The sequence below is a fragment of the Brassica napus genome, chromosome A7 (genome assembly GCF_020379485.1).
Source record: "Brassica napus cultivar Da-Ae chromosome A7, Da-Ae, whole genome shotgun sequence".
Lineage (NCBI taxonomy): Eukaryota > Viridiplantae > Streptophyta > Magnoliopsida > Brassicales > Brassicaceae > Brassica > Brassica napus.
Window position 1 is genome coordinate 22,459,534 of NC_063440.1, and position 22,200 is coordinate 22,481,733.

The following is a 22,200-nucleotide window of genomic DNA, read 5'->3' on the forward strand; positions in this document are numbered from 1 at the left end:
ATTCTATTTTTCATTCTAAAATAAAGTTTAGAGTAAAGAATGCTCCAATAATACTATATTTCTCACTCTATAATAGAATGAAAAATAGGTTTACTCCAAATATAGAGTAATTTGTTTTTTTTTGTTCTTCACTCTATTTTTTACTTTAAAATAGAATATCATTGGAGCAAACTCAAACTCTATTATAGAACTATTTTATTTTAGAGTAAAAAATAGAGTAACCCATTGGAAATGGTCTAACTTTTTGTTCTATTATCTCATGTTTCTGAATTCACTTAGTCAGCGGCAATGTAAAGTTATGGTTTATTTGTTCTGTTTAGATGTCCTATCCTTTCAGCTTAAGTTTCCCAATGTTGGGTTTAGTTTCCGGAGATCGTTGTGTTGTGTGTTATGCCGGTTTTAGTGTTTCCCCATGTATCCTTCAATGTTATCAATGAAAATCTTCAGATAAGAAAAAAAAAATCGGATGTGTCAGAGGCTCTGGTTGGATGCTTAAACATTTCGGAACAGCTTGAATGTATCAGACTTGAAAATGATGACCCTGCAGTACATCTTATGCTATGTTCAGCGACAGAATATGAGGCAACTGAGATAGCATGTCCTAAGATAGTAGTACTGATAGCCCGATACATTGATGTTGAAAGAGAGGTTCTAAAACATTTTCGAAGCAAGCACATGTAGAGTGTGAAAGAGAGCTTCTAAATGATAGTAATGCTGCTGTCCCGATACATTGATGTTGAAAGATGCACAAAAGGGCCGTAAAACTCAAGAAGCACAAGTTCAGAAAAAAACACACAGACAAGTCCAACCAAATAAACCGTATGCTAATCTTATCCCAATTAATGTTTTGCATCTTCCTAACAAGTATACTCAGAAGATCAAGAGAATGCCACTAAATATTACAAAATTCAATCCTTTGGTTTGTTCTTCACCTTTCATCTACTTTAGCACGCTAAGATAACGTTGAAACATGAATGTATTACCTTCGAAGAAAACATAAAGCAAATATTTTACTCATTGGCAAACTAAATCGAACTACAGTTTCTTATACAGAACCCATAGTCAAATTGCGAAAAAAAACCTAACATCTGAGATTAAGACAAGATCAAAAGACACAAAAACCAAACCATTCTACAAAGCAAAGCTTTTGAGAAAACCAGGATCACGTTTAGCTCTCTCCTGAAACTTCTTAAACCACCGATCCAATATATCCATCGGAACAACCAACTTGCTCCCATCGACGCCGCAAAACGACTGCATGAAATTAAACAGATTCTCCCCAACTCTCATCGCCAACCGCTCGATTTTCCTCTCCGCCGCCACATCCAACGACTGAAGCGACGCCGCGTCCTCCACCGAGATTCCGATTTTCGCCGACAAAGGACCCGAATCCCCCGCCGTGAGCTGCATCTGCGCCGCGCTTCCAGGCTCCGGCCACTGCAGGGACAAAACCGCCGAGGGTCGAGATACGGTTACGGCGCCGCAGAAGGCGAAGGCGGATCCTGGGGATTGGACGTAGACGGCTAGTGCTTTGTCGGGTGGGAGAGTGAAGTTGTTGAGTAGGAAGATGCACATCTCTCCGATTTGATCGTATGCTTCGCCTGAGAGGGGAAATTGATTTTTTTTTTTTGGATTTGATTAGTTTGGGGTTTTATTGGGAAGATGAGATGGGGAGGAAGACTTACCGACGAAGTGGTTCATGTCGAGAACCCAGTGGGAAGTGTCGATTTGGACGAAGGTTGAGATGTCCATTGGGAAACTTCGATTCGGGAAGACCACGCCGAACATTGTTTTTATGTTTTGTCTGTTGATTTTTTTGAGTTTTGGGCGGTTTTGAGTGAAGGGAGAAAAAAAAAGAGAGAGACGGAGCGGGTGTCGAGATGATTCTAGAAGCAGTTGGAAATGGCTATAACAGTTCCGCACGGAGACTGTGTGTGTGTGTGTTTTTCCAAAAGGGTTAACAACCAAAGCAATAAAATAAGAGAAATTACATGAAAAATAGAAGAAAAGTGAAAAAGAAATGTAGCAGGCGCTTATTATAAAACATAGTTATGGACTTATGTTTAAAACAGTCGGGAAAGCATCTTAAAATGAACGGTGTTGTTGTCTAAATATTACTGGACGTGGTAGCTGTCACTCGACCCTCTTTTGTATAGGTTTTGTCGTTTCAGGTTTGCTTTGTAGCCTGTATTTGTTGTTTGAAATAAGGCTTGGCTGGCTTGTGGGTGTGTTTGGTCTCTGGTCTAGCAGTCTGTGCGTGTTGGAATCAAATTAGGAGGTCTTTTGCAAGCTGTCTTTGGGTGTACCTATCATAAAGACCCGTTTATCAAGTACGCCAATTTCTACTGGGCTCAGAATCTCGTATTTCACTGCGGTTCATTCTTTTAAGGCAAGCGACTAGTACAGACTCTGATGGTTCCTTCGTGTGGGCTTTTAGCTGGTTGTATCCTCCCCTTCTTGTTCAGTTTGAGTTGTTGTTTAGTTAGTGTAGTTGTTTTTTATTTTCCGTTTATAGTTTACTCTGTAATTCTGTCAAAAATTAAAATTGGTAATGACTTTTTAACATTTTTACCAAAAAAAATATATATATATTACTACAGAGGGCTCATAAAAGCAAAACACCGAAGTTTAGAGACTTCTGAACAGCTAAGATGGAAAGCCTAGGATGGTATCAGGCTGTGCAACAGTAAGATGGAAATCTCTGTGTTCTCCCAAAAGTTGACGAACAGTGTAGAACATGGCGTCTTTTTCTAAGTTTTCGTCTTTAGAGATTACCAGGACATAGACTGGTTCGTTACTACGGTTCTCTACCCAGAAAACCATGTCTACTAGCATCATGCGGATTCTGGAACCTCTATCCCCTGGCATAGTATATCAACAGAGACCTACATATTATTAAGTAACAATAAAAAAAAATAAAAGGAGAGAATAGAGGTTATGAATTCACCTCTAAGTGAAATGGGCTTCATTCCATAGTTGCAATATTCTTCAGCCTGTTTATCAGAGAACTGGTTCTTATCACTATAGAAAGCCTTGGTTGACACCATCCCATGATAACCTTCCTGCCTTAAATGGAATCTAACTTTCTCTTGGATCTCATTCGGTTCAGGGATTGGGATATCATCAGTGTCCAACATGACACATACGGATGTCACTGCCACGTTACACAAAAATGATAAATTTACGAAAAATCAGACAGCGAAAATATACAACGAATTATTAGACTCTATTAATTTTAATACCGCATGACTGATCAGATGCGATCATCTAAACAACCTTTATATACGAATTCGAATGTGACAGATCGATCAGATGAAATCTAATTAAAACTACAAACAATTTCGAGTAAGGGATATATCTTACCAGACTTTTTACTGCCGAGATCTTTGAGCGTGCGTGAGATTCCGATAGGGTCCATCGAGAAAATTTGAGACGCTTACGATTGGAAGCTATTTGTTCAAACGGTCGCCTTTGCGGGGTTAAGGGTTTGATCTGTTCTACAATCTCGCCCTCTCCGTCTTTCTACCTATATATAAAAAAGATGTTACTGGGCTGATTCTAAAAGGCGCATTTGTCGTAATTTGCTTTTTACTACTTAACTAGAGTGTCCGTATCTATTGAAGGAAATGTTCTTTGGGGCCTTTTTGTATTCGTCAAGCCCACAAGGATAATTTACTTTTGAACAAACTTTTTGATAAAAGTTTTGAACCAATATTGACAATTTATTTTTTAAGAATATAAATTACTAAAGCTATTAATCACACAATAAATATTTTGTTATCAGTAATTTAAATTTTTTTCTATAAAAAATACAAATGATAAAAAAAAACATCTAAGTAGAAATCATCATTTAATAGACATTAATATTAAAAATATACTAAAATATACTATGTATGTTAGTATCATCTAAATTTAATTACATATCCTATCAAATATATATATAAAAAATTTTGATTAATAAAATTGATTTATATGTTCACACCAATTTAATTATATATTTAATAGTTAATGATTTTTAATTATTCAATATATATTTATTATTTCATAACATGTAAAAATATTTAATAGATAAAATAATTTTTTATATATAATGTTTATTCCGTGCGCAAATCTTAACCTTAGTATTCATTGTTTTGTTTCCTCAAGGTTTTAATGAAAAGCATTGAAATATATCAAATTTCATAAAGTTCTAAATTTCAAATTTCTGGAAAGAATCTTGACAAAACGCTTGTTTACATTCCCAGCTCTAATTTCATTAATGGACCGACTCAAAATGTATCCACAAATTAACTCAAAGAAAGAACCCAACTTTATAGACTTCTCAGAGCATCTCCAACCCCACTCTATTTTTCACTCTAAAATAGAGTTTAGAGTAAAGAATGCTCCAATGGTACTCTATTTCTCACTCTATAATAGAGTAAAAAATAAGTTTACTCCAAATATAGAGTAATTTGTTTTTTTTTTGTTCATCACTCTATTTTCTACTCTAAAATAGAGTATCATTGGAGCAAACTCAAACTCTATTATAGAGTTACTCTATTTTAGAGTAAAAAATAGAGTGAACCATTGGAGATGGTCTCAGTAACCAATTACAAACGCTAAATCCCAGAATCGGTTTAAGCAGAGTGCATACCAATTAGACCCTGGACGAAACCCGAATCCAATCCTGTACCTCCCATATAATACCTATCAAGAACATCATGAATCATCTTCGCAGCAACCTTCGTATCATCTCCAAGTCCATCGATCCTCTTAATCATCAAAGCCAAACGCGACACGAACTCATACTCACGCCCACGAAATCTCATAGCTTCACCACGCACTTTCCTCACTAGCCTCAACAGCCCTTTACGCACGACCATATCTCGTTTTCGCACGTTAACCATCTCCCAAACCGAACTCACGATCGCGTAAACCGAGTCCCAAACCAAATCTTTCCTCTCCAAGTTTATCAGCTGCAGCATCAGATTAAACCCAGCTTCCAACGCTAAACACCATTCTTCACCATCTTGATGAAACAAGGCTTTAACGATCTTGAACGCGAGATCATTCTCCAGCAACGGCTTCAAGAAACCTTCGTCGAGAACAGTCCGTAACTCCACGAACATCAGCAGCATTTTCTTGTCGTTTAAAGAGACGATGAAGGAAGAGAGCTCCTCCCACGGGATGGATTCGATGAAGAAATCAACGGAGACGCGAGATACGATTCTCGAGAGGAGCTTAAACTCGCGATCAGAGGTTTCTTGCTCTACAAGGCAAGCGTTAAGATGCTCCTTCATGTCCTTCAACGCCTCTGTTTTCAACGCGACGTTAGACTCTTCGAGGTCGATGAGAAGCGAGGTGAGGAGTTCGAGGGGGTAAGATCGAAGGCCTGAGCGAGAGGAGGAGTGAAACGCCGTCGTTGTGGTCATGAATCTGTACGCGTGGATGAGTTTGACGGCTAAGAGATTCGGGAAATGATTCTTGAAGGTGTTGTAGAGGAGACTCGATGATTCGTCTGATTCTTTCGCGTAGCAGAGGTTGGTGACGAGTTTGGTGATTCCTGTGGCGTCGCGTGTCGCGAGGATCTCTTTGGATTTGTTGGCGATGTAGAGACGAGATGAAGTGATGGGAGGAGGAGGGTGAGATGAAGAAGCTCCATTGTTGTTGCTTCGATTGCCTGAAGAAGACGCCATACTTGATTTTCCCGAGAAAGAATGTGTTTGTTCTCAGAGAAAAGTATAAATCATGAAGAGAAAGAGATTTGATGTAATCTTTTCTATATATATTCGCTCTGGTGACTTTGACGATTGTAGTTTTCTGTTAGAATGACCAAATTACCCTTCAACAGATGGTGTCACTCTGTTAAAATGCTCACGTGTTGAGCACGAGCTCTTTTCATATTAGTTTACGTGAAAAGTCGTAGGAGTGGGCCAGTGGGTATAAATCTGAAACAAACCAAGCTTAACCAAATTGAAATTCATCGCTTTGAACCGGTACCTGTTCTTATTATTATAACCTGAATTGCGTAGAGAATTATAATGAATCAACCAAACTCAACTGTTGTTGAAAAGAAAAAAAGAATCAACCAAACTCAACAAAACTAACAAATTCAGAAAGTATGCAGAAATTTTTGTCTATAAACTTATAAGGTTAACTAAACTTGATAATTTACTTAAACCTTTATCATAAAATGTTTATTTGAAACTAAAATTCTAAACGATTTGAACCTTAAAAGACCAATAGCCTACTTGTTAAAATTAAAACCCGGATAACCTGAACCGAACCAAACCGAGTATAAAATCGTATGACAGATAACACGCATAAAATGAAGAAGATAATTTAAAATTCTTACCATGGGCTCATAATTTGCCACGTAGAAATGCCTTCAAATCTCATCACTTTTCATTAGAACATCAGCTCAGTTCTGAAACACTACACTTCTGCAACATTAAACGAAAAACAATGGGTGACAATACGGTGCGTATTGGCCTTCTCGGATGCATCCGATTCGCGTCAAAATTCGTCAGAACGGTAACCCAATCCTCTAACGCCGTTATCATCGCCATCAGCGATCCGTCTATCGAAACCGCGAATACCTTCGCCGCCGCGAACAATTTATCCCCGGAGACCGTCGCGGTGTACGGAAGCTACGAAGAGCTACTCGACGACCCACGCGTCGACGCCGTTTACTTGACGATGCCTGTGACTCAGCGAGCGAAATGGGCAGTGACGGCCGCGGAGAAGAAAAAGCATCTCCTGGTTGAGAAACCGCCGGCGCAGAACGCGGCGGAGATTGATAAGATCGTGGAGGCGTGTGAAGCTAACGGCGTACAGTTCATGGACGGTACGATCTGGTTGCATCATAAACGGACGGTCAAGATTAGAGAAACGATGTTTGATTCTGGATTGCTTGGAGACGTTCGCCACGTAAGCTTAGTCTTTTAGTTAAATATTGCAAACTGGTCCGTAGAATATGTTACTTGTTTAATTGACCCATATAATTAGAAGAACTCAAATGCGCTTTAGCATATGTTACTTGTTTAATACTGAAAAATAGGGCGGGATTTCGGATATTCGGTTCGGGTTCGGATAGGAACCGATCGGGTCCGGGTTTTTCGGATAAATGAATTCTATACCCAATGAGTACTTAGTAAATTTCGGTTCGGATTTCGGATCGGGTACTACCGGTTTCGGGTCGGTTCCGGATACCCGTTTCTTATGTGAATTATATAAATATTTGCAAAATAAAATAATTATATACCAGTTTTTTATTTATTTATTTTATTTTTTTAAGAAAAAGTAAATAGAAATTGTATATATATTAGTAACATGTATTAAATACAACAAAGTTGAACTAGTCTAGTGGTATAACAGTTGTTGCTTTGCCTATCCAACCCGGGTTCAACCCTCAGAAGATACAAATCTATGTTTTTTAAACATAGAATTCGGGTTAAACGGGTACCCGTTCGGTTTCGGATAAAAACCGAAACCGAACCGATACCCATGGATAATTAACACTAATATCCATCGGATAAATTGTCTAGGACCGAAACCGAACCGAACCGGTCCATTTCGGGTCGGTTCCGGTTCGGGTATTCGGTTATGGATAAAAATCCCAGGCCTACTGAAAAAGGCTTTCGTACAAGGTAGATTAGTGAATATTATTTCATTACTAGGAGCGTGGCCCCGCGCAAGGGCGGGATAGTTGGTCTTAAACTTGTATTTTGTGTTAGAAGATATGGTTGTTGAAAAAAAACAAAGTTTCTATAAGAAAAGAATAAGGAATTGAGGAGATGGTCGTTCAAAAAAAGTATACGTAAGAGATGATAGGTGAAGTTAGAAACATTAGTTAGGAGATGGTATATTATTCATAGTGGATGTCTATTGTATGAGTAGGCTTTTTGGAAGCTTTAATTTGTTTGTTTTTTTTAGCCAGAGGTTTAAGAGGCGATAACGCATACTTTGAAAAAAAAACTGTTTGAGAAAAAAGAAACTTGAGAAGAAGCTGATCGGAGCATAAGTGGTCGTTTTTGGAACCCATAAACAAACCAGATGCTATTTCTCTTAGTTTGAAGCGAGGGTGAGAGATTGTTTTTTCCCTACTGCAAGTCCTGTAAAAATGCATTTGGGGCATCCATTAATCTGTTATTGGATAAAAAACTCATGATTTAGTTTGATGATACGATCCATTAAACTGGACCTTAAAATTTTGAGTACAACTAACTATTGTATTTACACAATTTAAATTAAACAAATTATCTCCAATTTGTCCAATTAGACGTATTCTCTAAAATAACCTGACATGAGTCTGTAAACATTTTCTACGTTGAAACAATGTCGACAATAGCATCGTGTTGCTATGTGAACATGTATTGATACACTAAGTTAGAACATGCTTATTTTTCAGATGTTCTATTTATTTAAAATCCAAGTAACTCTTTTCCCGGTGGGAGATGGTTTGAAGATATTTCAAGACACAACCAAAGATCAAAGTAGGGAATACATAAGAAAATATTTATTTCAAATGACACGATAGCTATAAGTGGAGATGACAATTCGGTCTTGAAACTATCACTCAGGGGGCGTTTGGACTATTTGGCTCGTCTTCAAAGCTGGGCAGTTTTGCTTCATCAACTCCCATTGCTCTTTTCGCCGCATCAACCGTGTTGCTGGCAGATGATGTTGCTTGTCCAGCTTGGACATCCACGACTGGAGCTTGGCTGCTGCTGCTACTCTGAGACACAATTGTACATGTATGTTATTTAAGATCTGAACGGAAAAAGTTATTAAGAACTTAGATTACCCACCTCTGGCTGAGTGCCAAAGAAGATATCTCAGTGACTGCAGAGATGGTGAAAAACGATTCCTTGCCACTTAGCAGTTCAACGCAGTTTGGTAGCTCCGGTCCTTCATCACCTCTCATCTGTAACAATTTTATATGATTGTTACAATTATATATATGATTCGAGGGTCAGAGAAATCGTAACAATTTTAATAATTTTAATGTAATGTGTTAGAGCAAAAACAAACCTCCGCAAGAACCAGAATGTTTGCATCTTTCTTGCTGACCTCCCTGTCAAAGACCACAAAACGTGGCACTTCGTTGTCGTCGTCAACAGCCAGTTCAACGGAACCTGGAAAGAGAGTAGGTTAGCTGTGAACGTGTATTTAAATTATGGTGTTCTTTTAGATATGAGACATGATTACCATTCATACCTGACTACTGACGTTCGGAGGAACGCATCTGTTGTACCGGAGTGAAGTGTCGGATTGGAGAAACACAAATTTACAAAGTTTCCAAAGAGAAGATTCTGTTTCTCAATTTATACGCCCAGCCCGTAAAAAAAACTTCAATCATGTAAACAATCAAAACATAAAACATGAAGATCAACAATGTTCACAACTAAGCCAAAACTCAAGAAGCACATGTTTTTTTACCTTTAGCGCTCCTTGCACTGATTGAGCAACTTTTTCCACGACCGTTTCGTGGTATTGGGTTCCCCTTTGAGATGGTAGATAAGAAAGCAAAAGCCAAGTCATCCCTTGGTCCATAATTTTGTTCTTATATTATGGGTTTGACAGTTGCCACTGAACTGCTAATCATGGTGAGCGTTTGGAGTCTCAGCAATATAACTTTATATAGCGAGGATGGTCATATCGGTTCGGAAACGTGTTACATAATCATTATTGATGGTCTGAGTAAATAGGGGGAGATGTAGAGATTGGGGAAGATAAAGAGTTCGTGTAAGGAGTTCATGGTTTTGAAGGAAATTGCAGGAGTAAAAGAACCCTAGATCTCACTAAAGAGAATATCAGACGACATCAAAACTTATTTGGGCCACTACGGGGATTTGTTTCATGGGCTTGGCTTCAGCCTTAAATCTAAAGATATAGGCGAAAGACTTAACGAATATGTCCACATATCAGTTAACAGATTTATTTAAGTTCGACTTTATCTTTCTGGTGAAACCCACACTATTTAAAATATAGACACGTGGATAACTTTAGGAGAAGCAAAAGTGCCTCATTATATATGAACCGTATCAAGAGCTCTGGATTGGGCTGCGCGATAGGTTTAATGGGCTGCGACCAACACGGTTTCAAGAGAGGTTCGGGATTGGGCTGCAAGATGGGTCAAATGGGCTGCGAAGGTGACTATTTTTTTTTAGTTTCAAGCCCAATCTGCCAGTGACATGGCAGAATGATTGGTTGGGAATATTTTGCCTAGGTGGCACCCCTAAGAAGCCTCAAAATTAAGCCCTTTTATATAGTGGGATTGTATAGGTTATAAAGCAGTACTAGTTATGCTTTGAATAGATGTTGTTTAGTAATATGTGTTTGGCTGCCTGACATTAAATATCAATATTCAAGAAATCATTAGGCGAAAATTATGTGCTCTGTAGAAGAATAGCGATTAGATAGATTATTTGGTACATAAGAATTAATAAATTATTGGTTTATTATATATATATATATATATTACATTTATATAAGATATTTTAGTTTTTGGATTTAATTATAATTTTTTGATGAATTATCAAAACTAGATATACAAAAATTTTATTTTTTGAGAAAGTGTAGATTTGTATTAAAATTATTATTTAATTTAATAGATTTAGACTAATTAAGATCGATTTAAATGATATTATCCGAATTAGAACAGGTTAACCTATTTAAGTTGTATAGATCGGATTTTAAGAATCATTTCGGCACATGTTAAAAAAAAAGTGTTTCAGAAACAAACAAGTCATTTCGGCTAGGACCTAGTAAACATTGTCCACAAAGTGTTGAACTTTCTTTGAGCTATAACATGTGTTATATATAATGTTCATATATGTTTTGCAGATGTACAGCACGATGACGACTCTGGTACCGGAGCAAGTACTGGAGAGACTGACCAAAGAAGCGATGGGATTAGCTGGAGCCATCGGAGAGCTTGGTTGGTACCCTATAGGAGCAGCTCTATGGGCTATGTCTTACCAGATGCCAGTATCTGTCAGGGCTCTTCCTTCTTCCGTCGCCACAAACTCTGTTGGGACCATCTTGTCCTGCTCTGCCTCCCTTCAGTTCGGTTCAACTGAAACCGCAACGGCAATCGTTCACTGCTCCTTTCTCTCTCAGCTCTCGACTGACTTAGCTATCTCAGGTTCTTATGATTTGTCTTTATCTCCTAGGTTGAAGCAAAATGTAGTAGTTGTATCAACATCAGTTGTTTGAAATGGATGGTCAGGATCAAAAGGGTCAACTCAGATGAATGACTATGTGATCCCTTACAAGGAGGACACGGCTTGGTTCGAGTATACAAGTGGCGCTAAGTTCGCGAACTTGCACATTGGCTGGAACATGATGCCGGAGAGAGTCACGGTCGACTGCAGCGGGAATGAGGAGTCGCAGGAGGCGACGATGCTGAGAGAGTTTGTGAGGCTTGTTCAAGGAATCAAGCGGGGTGATTCAGAGGCTGATCCGAGGTGGCCAGAGATCAGTAGGAAGACGCAGTTGGTGGTTGATGCTGTGAAGAAATCTGTTGATATTGGTTGTGAAGTGGTTTATCTGTAATTCTTGCGTTTGAGATCTTTTCGTAATTAGATTTTTATATTAGTATAATTGACAAATTTACCAATTGTGGTACATAACTTTAATAAGTCGAAGATACATTACTTTCAGCGCATGTTTCTACGGATTTGGTTGTAGTTCTTACTATCATCAAATGACTCCATTTATGTATTTTCCAATTCCCTAGTACTCCAATCGGCGGCACATGATTGTTGGTGTCGGATCTTCCATATAGTATAGTAGCATTTTTCACCAATATAAATCGTTAAACGTATCTTAATTTTGACGTCAACAAAAATATTAACACATCTCAAACTTTTAAACGTTTACAAATACAGTTTTCACAATAATAAAACTGAACATTAGAAAAAAGTTTCGTGTATTTAGAGGGGGTTAAGCTCGGAATATGGTTTCATGGAAGCTGGATATCTCCTTTATTCTCTTTTATGATGTTTGATATCTAACCCTTCTATGAAGTTTATTGTCTACTTAATGAGTTTTACGTTTTGTCTTGTAGGATGGCTAGTACTTTTTGGTGGCTTAATCATCTGATTAGTATACAGTATACAGCCGCCAAAAGGTATCTTAAAGACATTGACGCAATTAGAAATTTCTAAAGTATACACCTAAACAAGTTAACGAGAGAATATTATTTGATCATAATGGTTGTGAAATCTCACTGTACATAATAGAGTTATATGTAGCTCGTGCAACAAATTAAGAATTAAAAAAAAAAAAGAGATAGCTCAAAGCTTCAAGGTTAAATCTGGAGGACAACTCTCCATATCCACTGCTTGTTTGACCTCCAAGAAATCCACTTTACTTTCACCTAAATTATCATTACAAGCTTCAGCCCTAACGGCACCCGCCGCTTGTCTGAAACTCCCCGGCCAGAGGAGCTCGGTATCGTCGTCCTCCACGTAGAAAGGTACACAATTACTGAAATACCCCTGGTTAAACCTGGCAATGTTTCTAATAATCGTTTCTGGTGCTGGCCTTAGGTGGTGGGACGAGCCATGCGCCTGTATTCCCAAAGTCCTGACTGATGTCATGTTACCATGCAGCGGGAGGCAAGAGAGAGCAGCTGTGGCGTAGGGGGTACTGGATCCTCTTGAGAAAACCCCAGCCAGACCCATACGCATAGCACGTTTTGCGAGCGTTCTTTCACGTTTGTGTGCGTTCTGGTGACCGCCGAGAGCCTGAGAGCTGTAAAACTTCCTTTGACAGTAGTTGCAAGAAAAGACTCTCTTCAATGCTGACGGTTGCTGTTGTTGCTGCTGCTGTTGCTCTGGGTTGTTACTTTCGCTCGTGCTCGAAATTGGCAGCGTCAAAGAAGATGATTCAAGATCCAAATTGTTGTTGTTGTTGTTGTTGAAACGGAGGCTAAGATTCAGAGAGATGGGTCTGCAGTATTCTTCTACCGGAGACAAGTTCGAGGCAGCTTGGCTACTGGTATCTTCTGGATGATTATGTTCCGATGAAGCTTCAGCCTCAAGGTCTAAGATGGATCTCATAGTTTGGGCAGCAACTAAAGGTTGTTTTATCTTTTTCTGCAACAATTTTGAAATATTTAGAGAAAGTGAAAATGTCTAGATCAGTAATAATTGAGAAATACGTAGAAAGTAATAATAACTTTAAGAACTTAGATGATCACGATTGGGTATGTCCAACAAAGTTGAGAATGTCTTTAGATAAACTGTAATAAAAATTATAATTTAAGAAATAACAAGTGTTTAGTGGTGGTCTAAGTGGACTTTGAGGAAATTCATATTCCAAGCAACCCTGTGACATTATAGTTCTGTGGCCATATAAATATAAAACATGTTTTAGGTTTCATTAGAAAATTCAGAGAAATAGTTAATTCGTGGACTGAAATTAATTTGAGTTATTTAGAGGACCTCCAACCATTAGAAGCTATGTGAGATTCTAAAAAAATAAAAAAATAAATATTTTAATTAAATAACTAAATTTTTTTTTTAATTCTAAAATACTAGATACATGGTTAAAGTTTAGAAATGGTTCTAAGAGCATCCCCGTTAAGGGATTATTGCTCAAGTTCACACAATTCCTAAAAAAAAAATTATTATAATAATCCACTTTTTGTGAATCCAGGTCACGTGAGATCTCTGCAGTGATACAGGTTCATCACTGTTTTGCAGACCTCACGACACGTGGCGGCCCACGATTTGTTCGACTATTATTATTATTATTTTTAAATTAAATAGAAAAAAAATCAAAATAATGAAATAGGGAATCACGCTTCTCAGTTCGCTGATACAGATGCCCTAAAAACACTTGTTTTAGATTCTTTTTTCATTCTCTCTCTTATTTTATTTTCTTATTTTTTTATTTTTAATGGTGGTATTCTAATTAAAGAACCTCTAATGAAGGTGGTTCTATAGGTTTTATAGATACTGAATTACAAGAAAAAACAAGTGGGAGGAACATTTGTGTGACTGACTCTATAAATGGTCCTAGTGAGTCAATGACTAGACAACATCAGAAGTGCCAAATTTAGTACTGACACATCCATCAAGCAGTCCCAAATTTAGTACTAAACAAATTCTTTTAGTTTTATTTAGCAATAACACTAATTGCAAGCCATTAGATTACGAGTATGATCCATACATTTTCTAGTTTCTACTTCATGTGCTTTCCCCGACAGTAAAATCGAAAAATAAAACAGCACGCAAAGCGACAAAAAACCGACAAACAAAAAGAAACACAAAGCAACAAAAAATAAACAGACAAACGGATACTACGAGATAGCACCGACAGCGAAATCAAATTACTTATCAAAGCAGATTCATACTTTATTATATAATTATCTCCATAAGTTTTTTTTGGAAATCATATTATCTCCGTAATTAAGTTCCTTTTTAACATGGTTCATTATGATCTTCTTTTTTCTTTTTCTTGAAAAGGGTTATATCAGTATCAAGTAACTGAGATTTGTGGGGCGAAACAACTATACATAAACAATTTAATTTCTTATAACTTTAAGGTATCTTATTAGCTGTAGCATCCAAATTGGAAATGAAAAAAAAAAAGGTTTAACCGTATAAGGTGTAGTTAAAATTTAGGGTATCCAATGTTGTTGAGCAGAACGAAAAGAAAGAGCAAGTTGAAACTAAATGAGAATATTAAAGCCATTTAAAAAAAAAGAGAGAAAATTGGACTGACCAAAACTTTTTTTGCAGTTATATATTGAAACCATGCTGATAATTATATATATTAATCGTCAAAACTACAACCTTCGACGCACAATTTTGAGACATAAGTTAATCCAAGTACATAGAGGCTAAATATTTGAAGAAAAGAATAATACTTATACCTCTTAAGATGATGAGGAGACAGAGGCTTGGAATTTGAAGAAAGAATTAAGAGCTATGATCAGCTTTGTCTCCACCGATTTCCAGGGTAATTTGGGGATTTAAAAAGAAAGAGGAGAACAGAGTGAGATGAGAGAGATGTGAGAGTTTGTGAGTGTTATTATGTTTGGTTTTGGAGCACAAAAGAAGAGAAGAGCGAGTGGATTGTATAGTGTAAGATGATGTTTTATTATTATGGGAAAAGCTAAGGTTGCTGTGAGTGGCAGTGGAGGGGACAATGGTGGGACGTCTCACACTTAAGTCAGAGTAGAGTTCTTATATTCGGATAGTTTTTTTCTTTTATTTAGTTTCTTGTGATTTTATAATGATTCATCATGTATGTGTGTGATGGTTCAATTGGTTTTCAGACTCAGAGTCCATAACTCCAGTTATTAATTAACTCTGTCTTTGACCCAAAAAAAAATCAACTCTGTCAAAGGTGAAAGTTGGCAGTCAAGTGCATAGAGGATCAAAAAAATTCCGTTTATTCTTTTGGCACAATTCAAAATTCTATCAGCAAGCTTATGTTTAGTGTGCAGTGAATCAACATATTAGTACAAGTTTATGCGTTTTTGGTAGATTTCAAAAGTCGATTTGACAGATATATCTTTAATTATTTATTTTATACATACTTTGCAGACTCATCGACTCCCTCGTATATATACGAAGGGAATTCGTAGTTTGGAAGAGGACGTTCAAATTTAACACTAAAGCAACAAAGAGATTATGGTTTCTAATTTAGAACGTTAAACATGTCTTTAAAATATTTCATCACTTTTGCCGATTTCAATACTTTTTTTGGTAATCAGTCGATAATTTTCTAATACACGTTTTTAAATAACCCATCATCATTTAGTGCTATTTACCTAAGACCGAATTCTGATTCAACAAATATGACGTATAAGTTTTGTAAATTATTCGGGACCATTAATGGGAGATGGCGAGAATACTGATTAGGAGCAGTTCGCACGTCTGAGATAAGAGTCCAAATTTGCAGTGAAGATCATCCCTACACAGAAAGCATATCCATGTGTAGGACCACGACAACTAGTTCCACTGTTTTCTTCGCAGTCTACCTATGTTCTTATCTAGTAGACATATTATTATATCCTCGGTATACAAATAATTTATCAGCTTTATTAGTTGATCATGTGGTGTATATATGTAGTTTCATGTGAAATTTCTAAAAATGGAGAACCGAAGGTTTTGGATTATAGTAGATGTAGGGTTAGATGCCTTCTTTAATATGTCAACTACGTTTGCTAAATAAAAAGAAAAACTACGTTTGCTAAGAAGTTTGAAAGGATTAAGCTATATGCTTTGAATCTCTTTTACGGGGGTGGACGAAGTGGGCAGGTTATTCGTTGCCGCTGCATCTCCATGCATCATGATTTGATATGTTCAGTTCAGATGATATATTTTTCTAGTCAATTATTTACATTCACTATGGATAGCAAAAATGATGGAGATACAGTTCTTCGTATCGAGCGTAGACAAGCACTACATTTATTTTAAATGATAAATTCCTGTATTTTAAGCACATTCTTAAAACACTGTAATAGTTTTGCTTTCAAGAAGTAATGATAATTTTAGTTTTAATACAAGTTGCTACTTGGATCAATCAAACTCATGTTGGCATAATGTTCTTTTTCTTCTAGATATACACAGTGCCGGTAGTGTTTCAAAAAAAAAAAAAAATACACAGTGCCGGTCTAATATTTTAAGCAAATTTTAATAACATATTTTTATGTTTTTATCTAATATCATATATATACATATATATTTATCAGATAAATAACACTAAAACTTTATAAACTAATTTAATTCTAATGATTGGTAAATATAATTTTAGAATTTAACTGTATATAAATATTTGTCAATGTTATCATCAATACTTTAGGTAATCACAATTCTACTAAAATAATTTGTTAATAAAAATTACATTTAAAAATATTATTATTATTTAACAATACACTTAATCAATATATTTATTGATAAAAGTTTCATAACTAATGCTAAAATGTTTTATAAATATTACTATTATCAAAGAATTATAAATTATACAAACATATAAATACTAAGTAAAAAATTTAATACAAAGAAAAATAACCCTCTAAAATTTTAAATCTTTATCGATTGTTTGGACGGCTGCTTTCTAGCTGGTACTTTTGATTTTAATTATTGAAACTAATTTACAATTTGATAAATATGGGACATAAATCAATCCATATGGTCCAATAGCTAAAAGATAAACTTTACAATTCAAGTCTTCACCACGAACGTTCTAAACGAAAAGAAATGGATTCTTTTTGTGTATTTAGGAGTGCGATTAGATTGTATTTTGAGAGTAAACTTTTACTCTCAATCCTACTAAAAGTTTACCAATCAAGTGGGATATATTCTTTCCACTTTTACTCTATTTACTATTTAAGTGGAGAAAAACATAGATCCATGTTTACTCCATATTTTGCTTTAGCTTTTTTCATTTACTCTAGTTTACTTTACAATTACCAATCAAACCCTAGTAATAGTAATGTCAGTGATTCAAGAATAAAATAGTAACATACTCCCTCTGTTTCTAAATAATCTATGTTTTAGAATTTTCACACTTATTAAGAAAACACTTAAAATTTTGATAATAAATGTATGATTTTCTGTGTTTAGCTATTTCCTATAATTTTTAACCAATCAAAATTCAGTAAACACAATTAATGTTTTTGAAGTTTACAATTTGCCATTATTACATACATTAAAAATGTAAAATATGGATTTTTTAGAAACAAAATATTTTTCTAAAACATTGATCATTTAGAAACGGAGGGAGTAATAAATTACTGTTTAAATAATAAATAGATTATACTCATGGTGGCAGCTTTCCAAGAAAAGGTTATTTATGTTAGTGTTTTTTGGTTCAAGCTTCTGTTTTTCTTCTTTTACAAAAAAAAAAAAAAACTCATTTTTTCTCTTTGTTTTTTTCTCCTACAGAAAGAAAGGAAAAGGAAAGAAAAGTGAAGTAGCTCCTCACTGCACGGGGAGGACATCTGAAAAATTATGCCTTTAAATTTTATTTTAGAATTTTGAAGTTTCAGAACACTTTTTGATTCTTTAAAACTTATCATGACCTTTGCTGTGCCTTTGTAGCCTCTCCTCACCCATTGGACCCTTTGCTTCTTTTTATTTGTTTCGTCTGTTCTTTTCCTCTTTATTTTTTCTTATCACCCAAACTACTTTTATTTATTTATTTCATGTCTAATCACATATTTCGAATCTCCTTCAACATTGTGCGTATAATTGACATCCGCCGTTTGTTCGCTTCTACGTCCATACATTTTTTGGTCAAAATCTACGTCCATACATTACTCCTCAGTCCTGACTAATTAATAGTTTTCTTCTACAGAAGTTACTATACCAAAATAGTTAATGCTGTAAATGGTAAGCACATGTCCCTTTTTGTCGTCTGTTTTATACCATAATTGGAATATAGAGTAAATTTTAGTGTTTCATTAGAATGCCCTTATAATTGGAATATTTGTTTTATGAACAAAACTCTTTGCAAAAGATGATAAGACGTGAAATGGAACTTTAGAGATTCGGATTTAGATAGGAAGCTCAGAATTAGGTTTCAGATGGTTGTGTACAGCATGAAATGATTTTAGAATGAGAACGTATCCAAAACTAATCATTTTATTAATAAGCAACCCAAAAACTGTTTACAATACCAAATAGAAATCACACGCCATTAGAACCAAGTCAAAACTCTTTTTCTTTTTTTTTGTTGATCTCTAGCTCCCCTTTTGTCTCCCAATAATGACCAATCACAGTATTAAGGTTCTATTTAGAGTTAATCCCAGATTTTTCCTACCTTAAAGGACTATATATGACAAAGCTTTCCTTTTTGCATTAGGCTTAGTATAAACTTTAACCGACTCTTTCTTTGTGGGCAGGATTTGGTGTTGGGCCAAGACATGAGAAATTGTGGCCCACGAGCACAACAACAATCTCTTCACTTTGCGTAACATAAAAATTGAGTTATTGGACTGATCAGAAACTCTTTAACTCCCTCCCTATTCAAGAACTGATGAGAAACTCCTTAAACTCATCGTAAAAAGAAATTAGCTAAAAGTTGCGTGAAAAAATTTCGACGCAACATAAAAATTGAGTTCCAACCATTCATGAACAATTGGTCATTCCACAAAGGAAATTTCTCGGTGTTTTTATAAATGCCAATGATAACTGTCTCCAAATCTGTTCAATACTTCCACATCGTAGTTCTGTTTTTTCTTGATGAAGTATCAGTATGTTACGTATGTTACTACGATTTTGTCAAGTCATCTCATATGGATAGTTTCTATGTTAATCGGGAAAGATATAGTTTTCGGATGAAAATATTAGCTAGCAGAAGGTAGATATTTGCCGGCTAGAAGTCGAAGATGAGGAAATGCCTCATTCGAGAGTACTGTAAGATAATCTCCACATTATATTACCTTGTTGTACGTCCGCTCTGCATGTAAAGACCTTTTCCTGAAGACTTTTTAATGTTGAAGTTAGACATCTATTTTTGGGAGCGACAGTTCAAAGAGATATATGGATTGTGTTTGGGAATTTATTGGTAGATCCAAATTCCCTCATGCACGAAAAGTGGAAGGGGAGAGTTGGAACTCTGTTCCCTTCCTCCGACCGTTTTTCTATTCTATATTTTGTGAACATGAACAATATGTGATCAAATCATCAAATGATTAGATTTTTACGAGTATGATGCCTTCTTATTGCTATAGCCTTATAGGAGAGGAAACTTGGTATTTATCGTATACATCATTTCCAGAATTCCATGTTGTGTCCGGATTTAGCGACATAAATATTTGAATATTTTGTCATTTTGTTTTTGAAAATGATTTGGAATAGTAATAGTGTGTCTATAAGTCTATTCTTATAGGTTAGTAAACTCTTAAAAAAAAATCAATTATATGTCATGTCTGGATTGGAATAACAAAATTGATTCATGATAAATTCAATTCTAACGATTCCAATTAATGACCAATAAGTATTCATGTCATTAAGTCCGATAAATATTTTGACAGGTTTTACTAAGTACCATATCATCATCATTCCCTAATTTATTACAAAGACAATAATGAGAGTAATAACTTACAAAAGATAAAGTTTATTTCTTTTCTTATAGATCTGCAGAGAGCCATGTGCATGGGGAATCAGCTTCACCTGTATTTTTCCTTACGACAAGAGTTTTTTTTTCTCCCATAGAAAGTGATAACATAATAGTAAAAATAAAGAATAAAGGACTTGAGATCATGATTCATGAGACAACGAAAGATACATGTAGCATTTTGTGAAATACAGATATCTAATTTTGAGATTTCCATATTAAACGTAACCACATATATTCATGTTATATATAATAATAGTCTCATTATCTATCTGTTTGTAAGAATCTTTGTTGCCGCTCGTTAGTCGCTCCACTACGCTTCTCTTTTTTTTTTTTTTGACATCAACTAGCATCGCTTCTTAAAGAAAACTTGTTTTACACCTGTATACTTCTAATAATATCTTTTAATGCTTTCTATGTGTTATATACGAATAATTTTTGCCAATTTGTTTCACAACTTTTGGACCCTTATGCCATTGACAGCCTAGACCCTCGATGTAGGATCTTAAAGAGTACCAAACAAATTGTTTTATTATTTTCGTGAACTACCATATCCTACTATATAAAAGGAACTATTTTGGAGGCTTCTAAGGTGTGCCACATAGGCATAAAATTCCTGGCCAATCAATCTACCAACTCATCTCAGACTCGACTGAAATCCATGTCAATTACGAAGCTCAAACAATTTATTTGAATCCCAGTCAATACTGAAATCAGCCCAATATCCATTTACGGTATATGATACCAAGAAACTAAGAAGCTCATTCTATTTTATGAAATTACATGTTTTTATTTAGTCTTTCGCCACAGTGACCGGAGGCGTGTTGAATCACAAAGCTTCTCACGCATCCCATTATTATGCTATTTCAATTGAGGTTCTCAGTGTTGTTCTAACTTATATTTAAAAATAAATTTTATTAAATGTTATTGATTTTACTATTATCTTAATAAAATTTAATATAGATTTGATATATATTATATCAAATTGTATAAAACTAATAAAAATAATATAAAATTGTATAATTATCAAACATTTGGCCTAAACAATATTTTTAAAATTTTGTAGATATATAAGAAACTAAATATCATACGATTAGATATTTAGATGTTTAAAAATTGCATATTTTTAAAAGCTTTAGTAATACAAATTGTATAATTATATAAAAATAATAATATTACTAAATCTGGAATGTTATATATGAATATATATTTATTTTATAGATGATGCATAAGATATTACCAACATTAAATAAAATTATCCGTCTCATGTTTATTTTTTTAATTGTAGAGATGACATGTAGCAAAATGCCCAAAATGACCCTAATACCCTAGATATATAGAAAATATAAAAAATTTGAAATATAATATAATAATTATTTATAGATCCAAACTGGTACGTTTAACTTTATGGGACAAAGAGACGTCTAATTTCAGGGAGTTAAATCGCATATCTACCAGGAAAAACCAAATCGTAATCATCACAAGTATCATTCTACGGTTACATGAAGGTAATAAACTAAACATAAAGTTTATGTCAAACTAAAATGCTTACAAATATTTCACTTTTTTCAGGGAAACTATAACTCACAACCACATCTGGATCGCGCTTCTACTTTGACAACGATATTGATATCATACAACGCTTCCATGAAGAGGAATAAATTGCTATCCTAAGCCACATAGCAAACCACACCAATCAACTTTTTTAAAATTTACGTTACAGCTTTCTACGTCAATTAAATAGACACACTACTATTTTCTCTTACGAATATTAAATTCATCAACATAATTTATTATTCAAACTTATTTTAGTTTATTAAAAAAATGATCACCGTTTTCAACGTATTCGCATTATAAAAAAACAAAACTTAACTTACACTTTCAGAAACTTCAAAACTTCTAATTTTAATTAAACTGTTCTTTAATTAAACATGTAATCCGCGCGAAGCGCGGACACGACTCTAGTACAGAATAAAAATGTGTAAATATATACAGTGCTAGTATAACAGTTTTATATATCCTTATACAATTCTTTAAAAAACAATTATATATATATTTATCTAGTATTATATATAATAAAAATTTACATCAAGACTCTATAGACCAATTTAACTCCACTAACAATTTCTGAAT

The 22,200-nt window shown here is 35.0% G+C and overlaps 5 protein-coding genes across 6 annotated transcripts; 1 reads left to right on the plus strand and 4 right to left on the minus strand.

Annotated features, from left to right (window-relative positions):
• Nucleotides 1-991: 991 nt before the first annotated feature.
• On the minus strand, nucleotides 992-1,916 carry LOC111199294 (protein OPI10 homolog). Its single transcript, XM_022689082.2, has 2 exons — nucleotides 1,686-1,916; nucleotides 992-1,601 (listed from the first exon to the last, which is right to left on the minus strand). Exons 1-2 carry the CDS (start codon nucleotides 1,786-1,788, stop codon nucleotides 1,132-1,134), a joined length of 573 nt encoding a protein of 190 aa, XP_022544803.2. The 5' UTR covers nucleotides 1,789-1,916; the 3' UTR covers nucleotides 992-1,131.
• A 636-nt stretch (nucleotides 1,917-2,552) lies between these two features.
• Nucleotides 2,553-3,542, minus strand: LOC111199395. 2 transcript variants are annotated; one of them, XM_048735959.1, is made up of 3 exons: nucleotides 3,364-3,542; nucleotides 2,948-3,154; nucleotides 2,553-2,885 (listed from the first exon to the last, which is right to left on the minus strand). In XM_048735959.1, exons 1-3 carry the CDS (start codon nucleotides 3,416-3,418, stop codon nucleotides 2,875-2,877), a joined length of 273 nt encoding a protein of 90 aa, XP_048591916.1. In that variant the 5' UTR covers nucleotides 3,419-3,542; the 3' UTR covers nucleotides 2,553-2,874. The 2 variants fall into 2 exon arrangements, with proteins under 2 accessions (XP_048591916.1, XP_048591915.1); XM_048735958.1 differs by having other exon boundaries at nucleotides 2,553-2,861; nucleotides 3,364-3,535.
• A 971-nt stretch (nucleotides 3,543-4,513) lies between these two features.
• Nucleotides 4,514-5,975, minus strand: BNAC06G27410D. The gene has a single exon (XM_013866944.3). It carries the CDS (start codon nucleotides 5,673-5,675, stop codon nucleotides 4,617-4,619), a length of 1,059 nt encoding a protein of 352 aa, XP_013722398.3. The 5' UTR covers nucleotides 5,676-5,975; the 3' UTR covers nucleotides 4,514-4,616.
• Nucleotides 5,976-6,337: 362 nt separating this feature from the next.
• On the plus strand, nucleotides 6,338-11,714 carry LOC111199295 (uncharacterized oxidoreductase At4g09670-like). Its single transcript, XM_022689084.2, has 3 exons — nucleotides 6,338-6,909; nucleotides 10,828-11,128; nucleotides 11,213-11,714. Exons 1-3 carry the CDS (start codon nucleotides 6,445-6,447, stop codon nucleotides 11,536-11,538), a joined length of 1,092 nt encoding a protein of 363 aa, XP_022544805.2. The 5' UTR covers nucleotides 6,338-6,444; the 3' UTR covers nucleotides 11,539-11,714.
• Nucleotides 11,715-12,168: 454 nt separating this feature from the next.
• Nucleotides 12,169-15,435, minus strand: LOC111197932 (zinc finger protein 4-like). The gene is made up of 2 exons (XM_022689085.2): nucleotides 14,870-15,435; nucleotides 12,169-13,085 (listed from the first exon to the last, which is right to left on the minus strand). The coding sequence occupies exon 2, from the start codon at nucleotides 13,047-13,049 to the stop codon at nucleotides 12,282-12,284; it is 768 nt and encodes a 255-aa protein (XP_022544806.2). The 5' UTR covers nucleotides 13,050-13,085; nucleotides 14,870-15,435; the 3' UTR covers nucleotides 12,169-12,281.
• Between the last annotated feature and the right edge of the window lie 6,765 nt (nucleotides 15,436-22,200).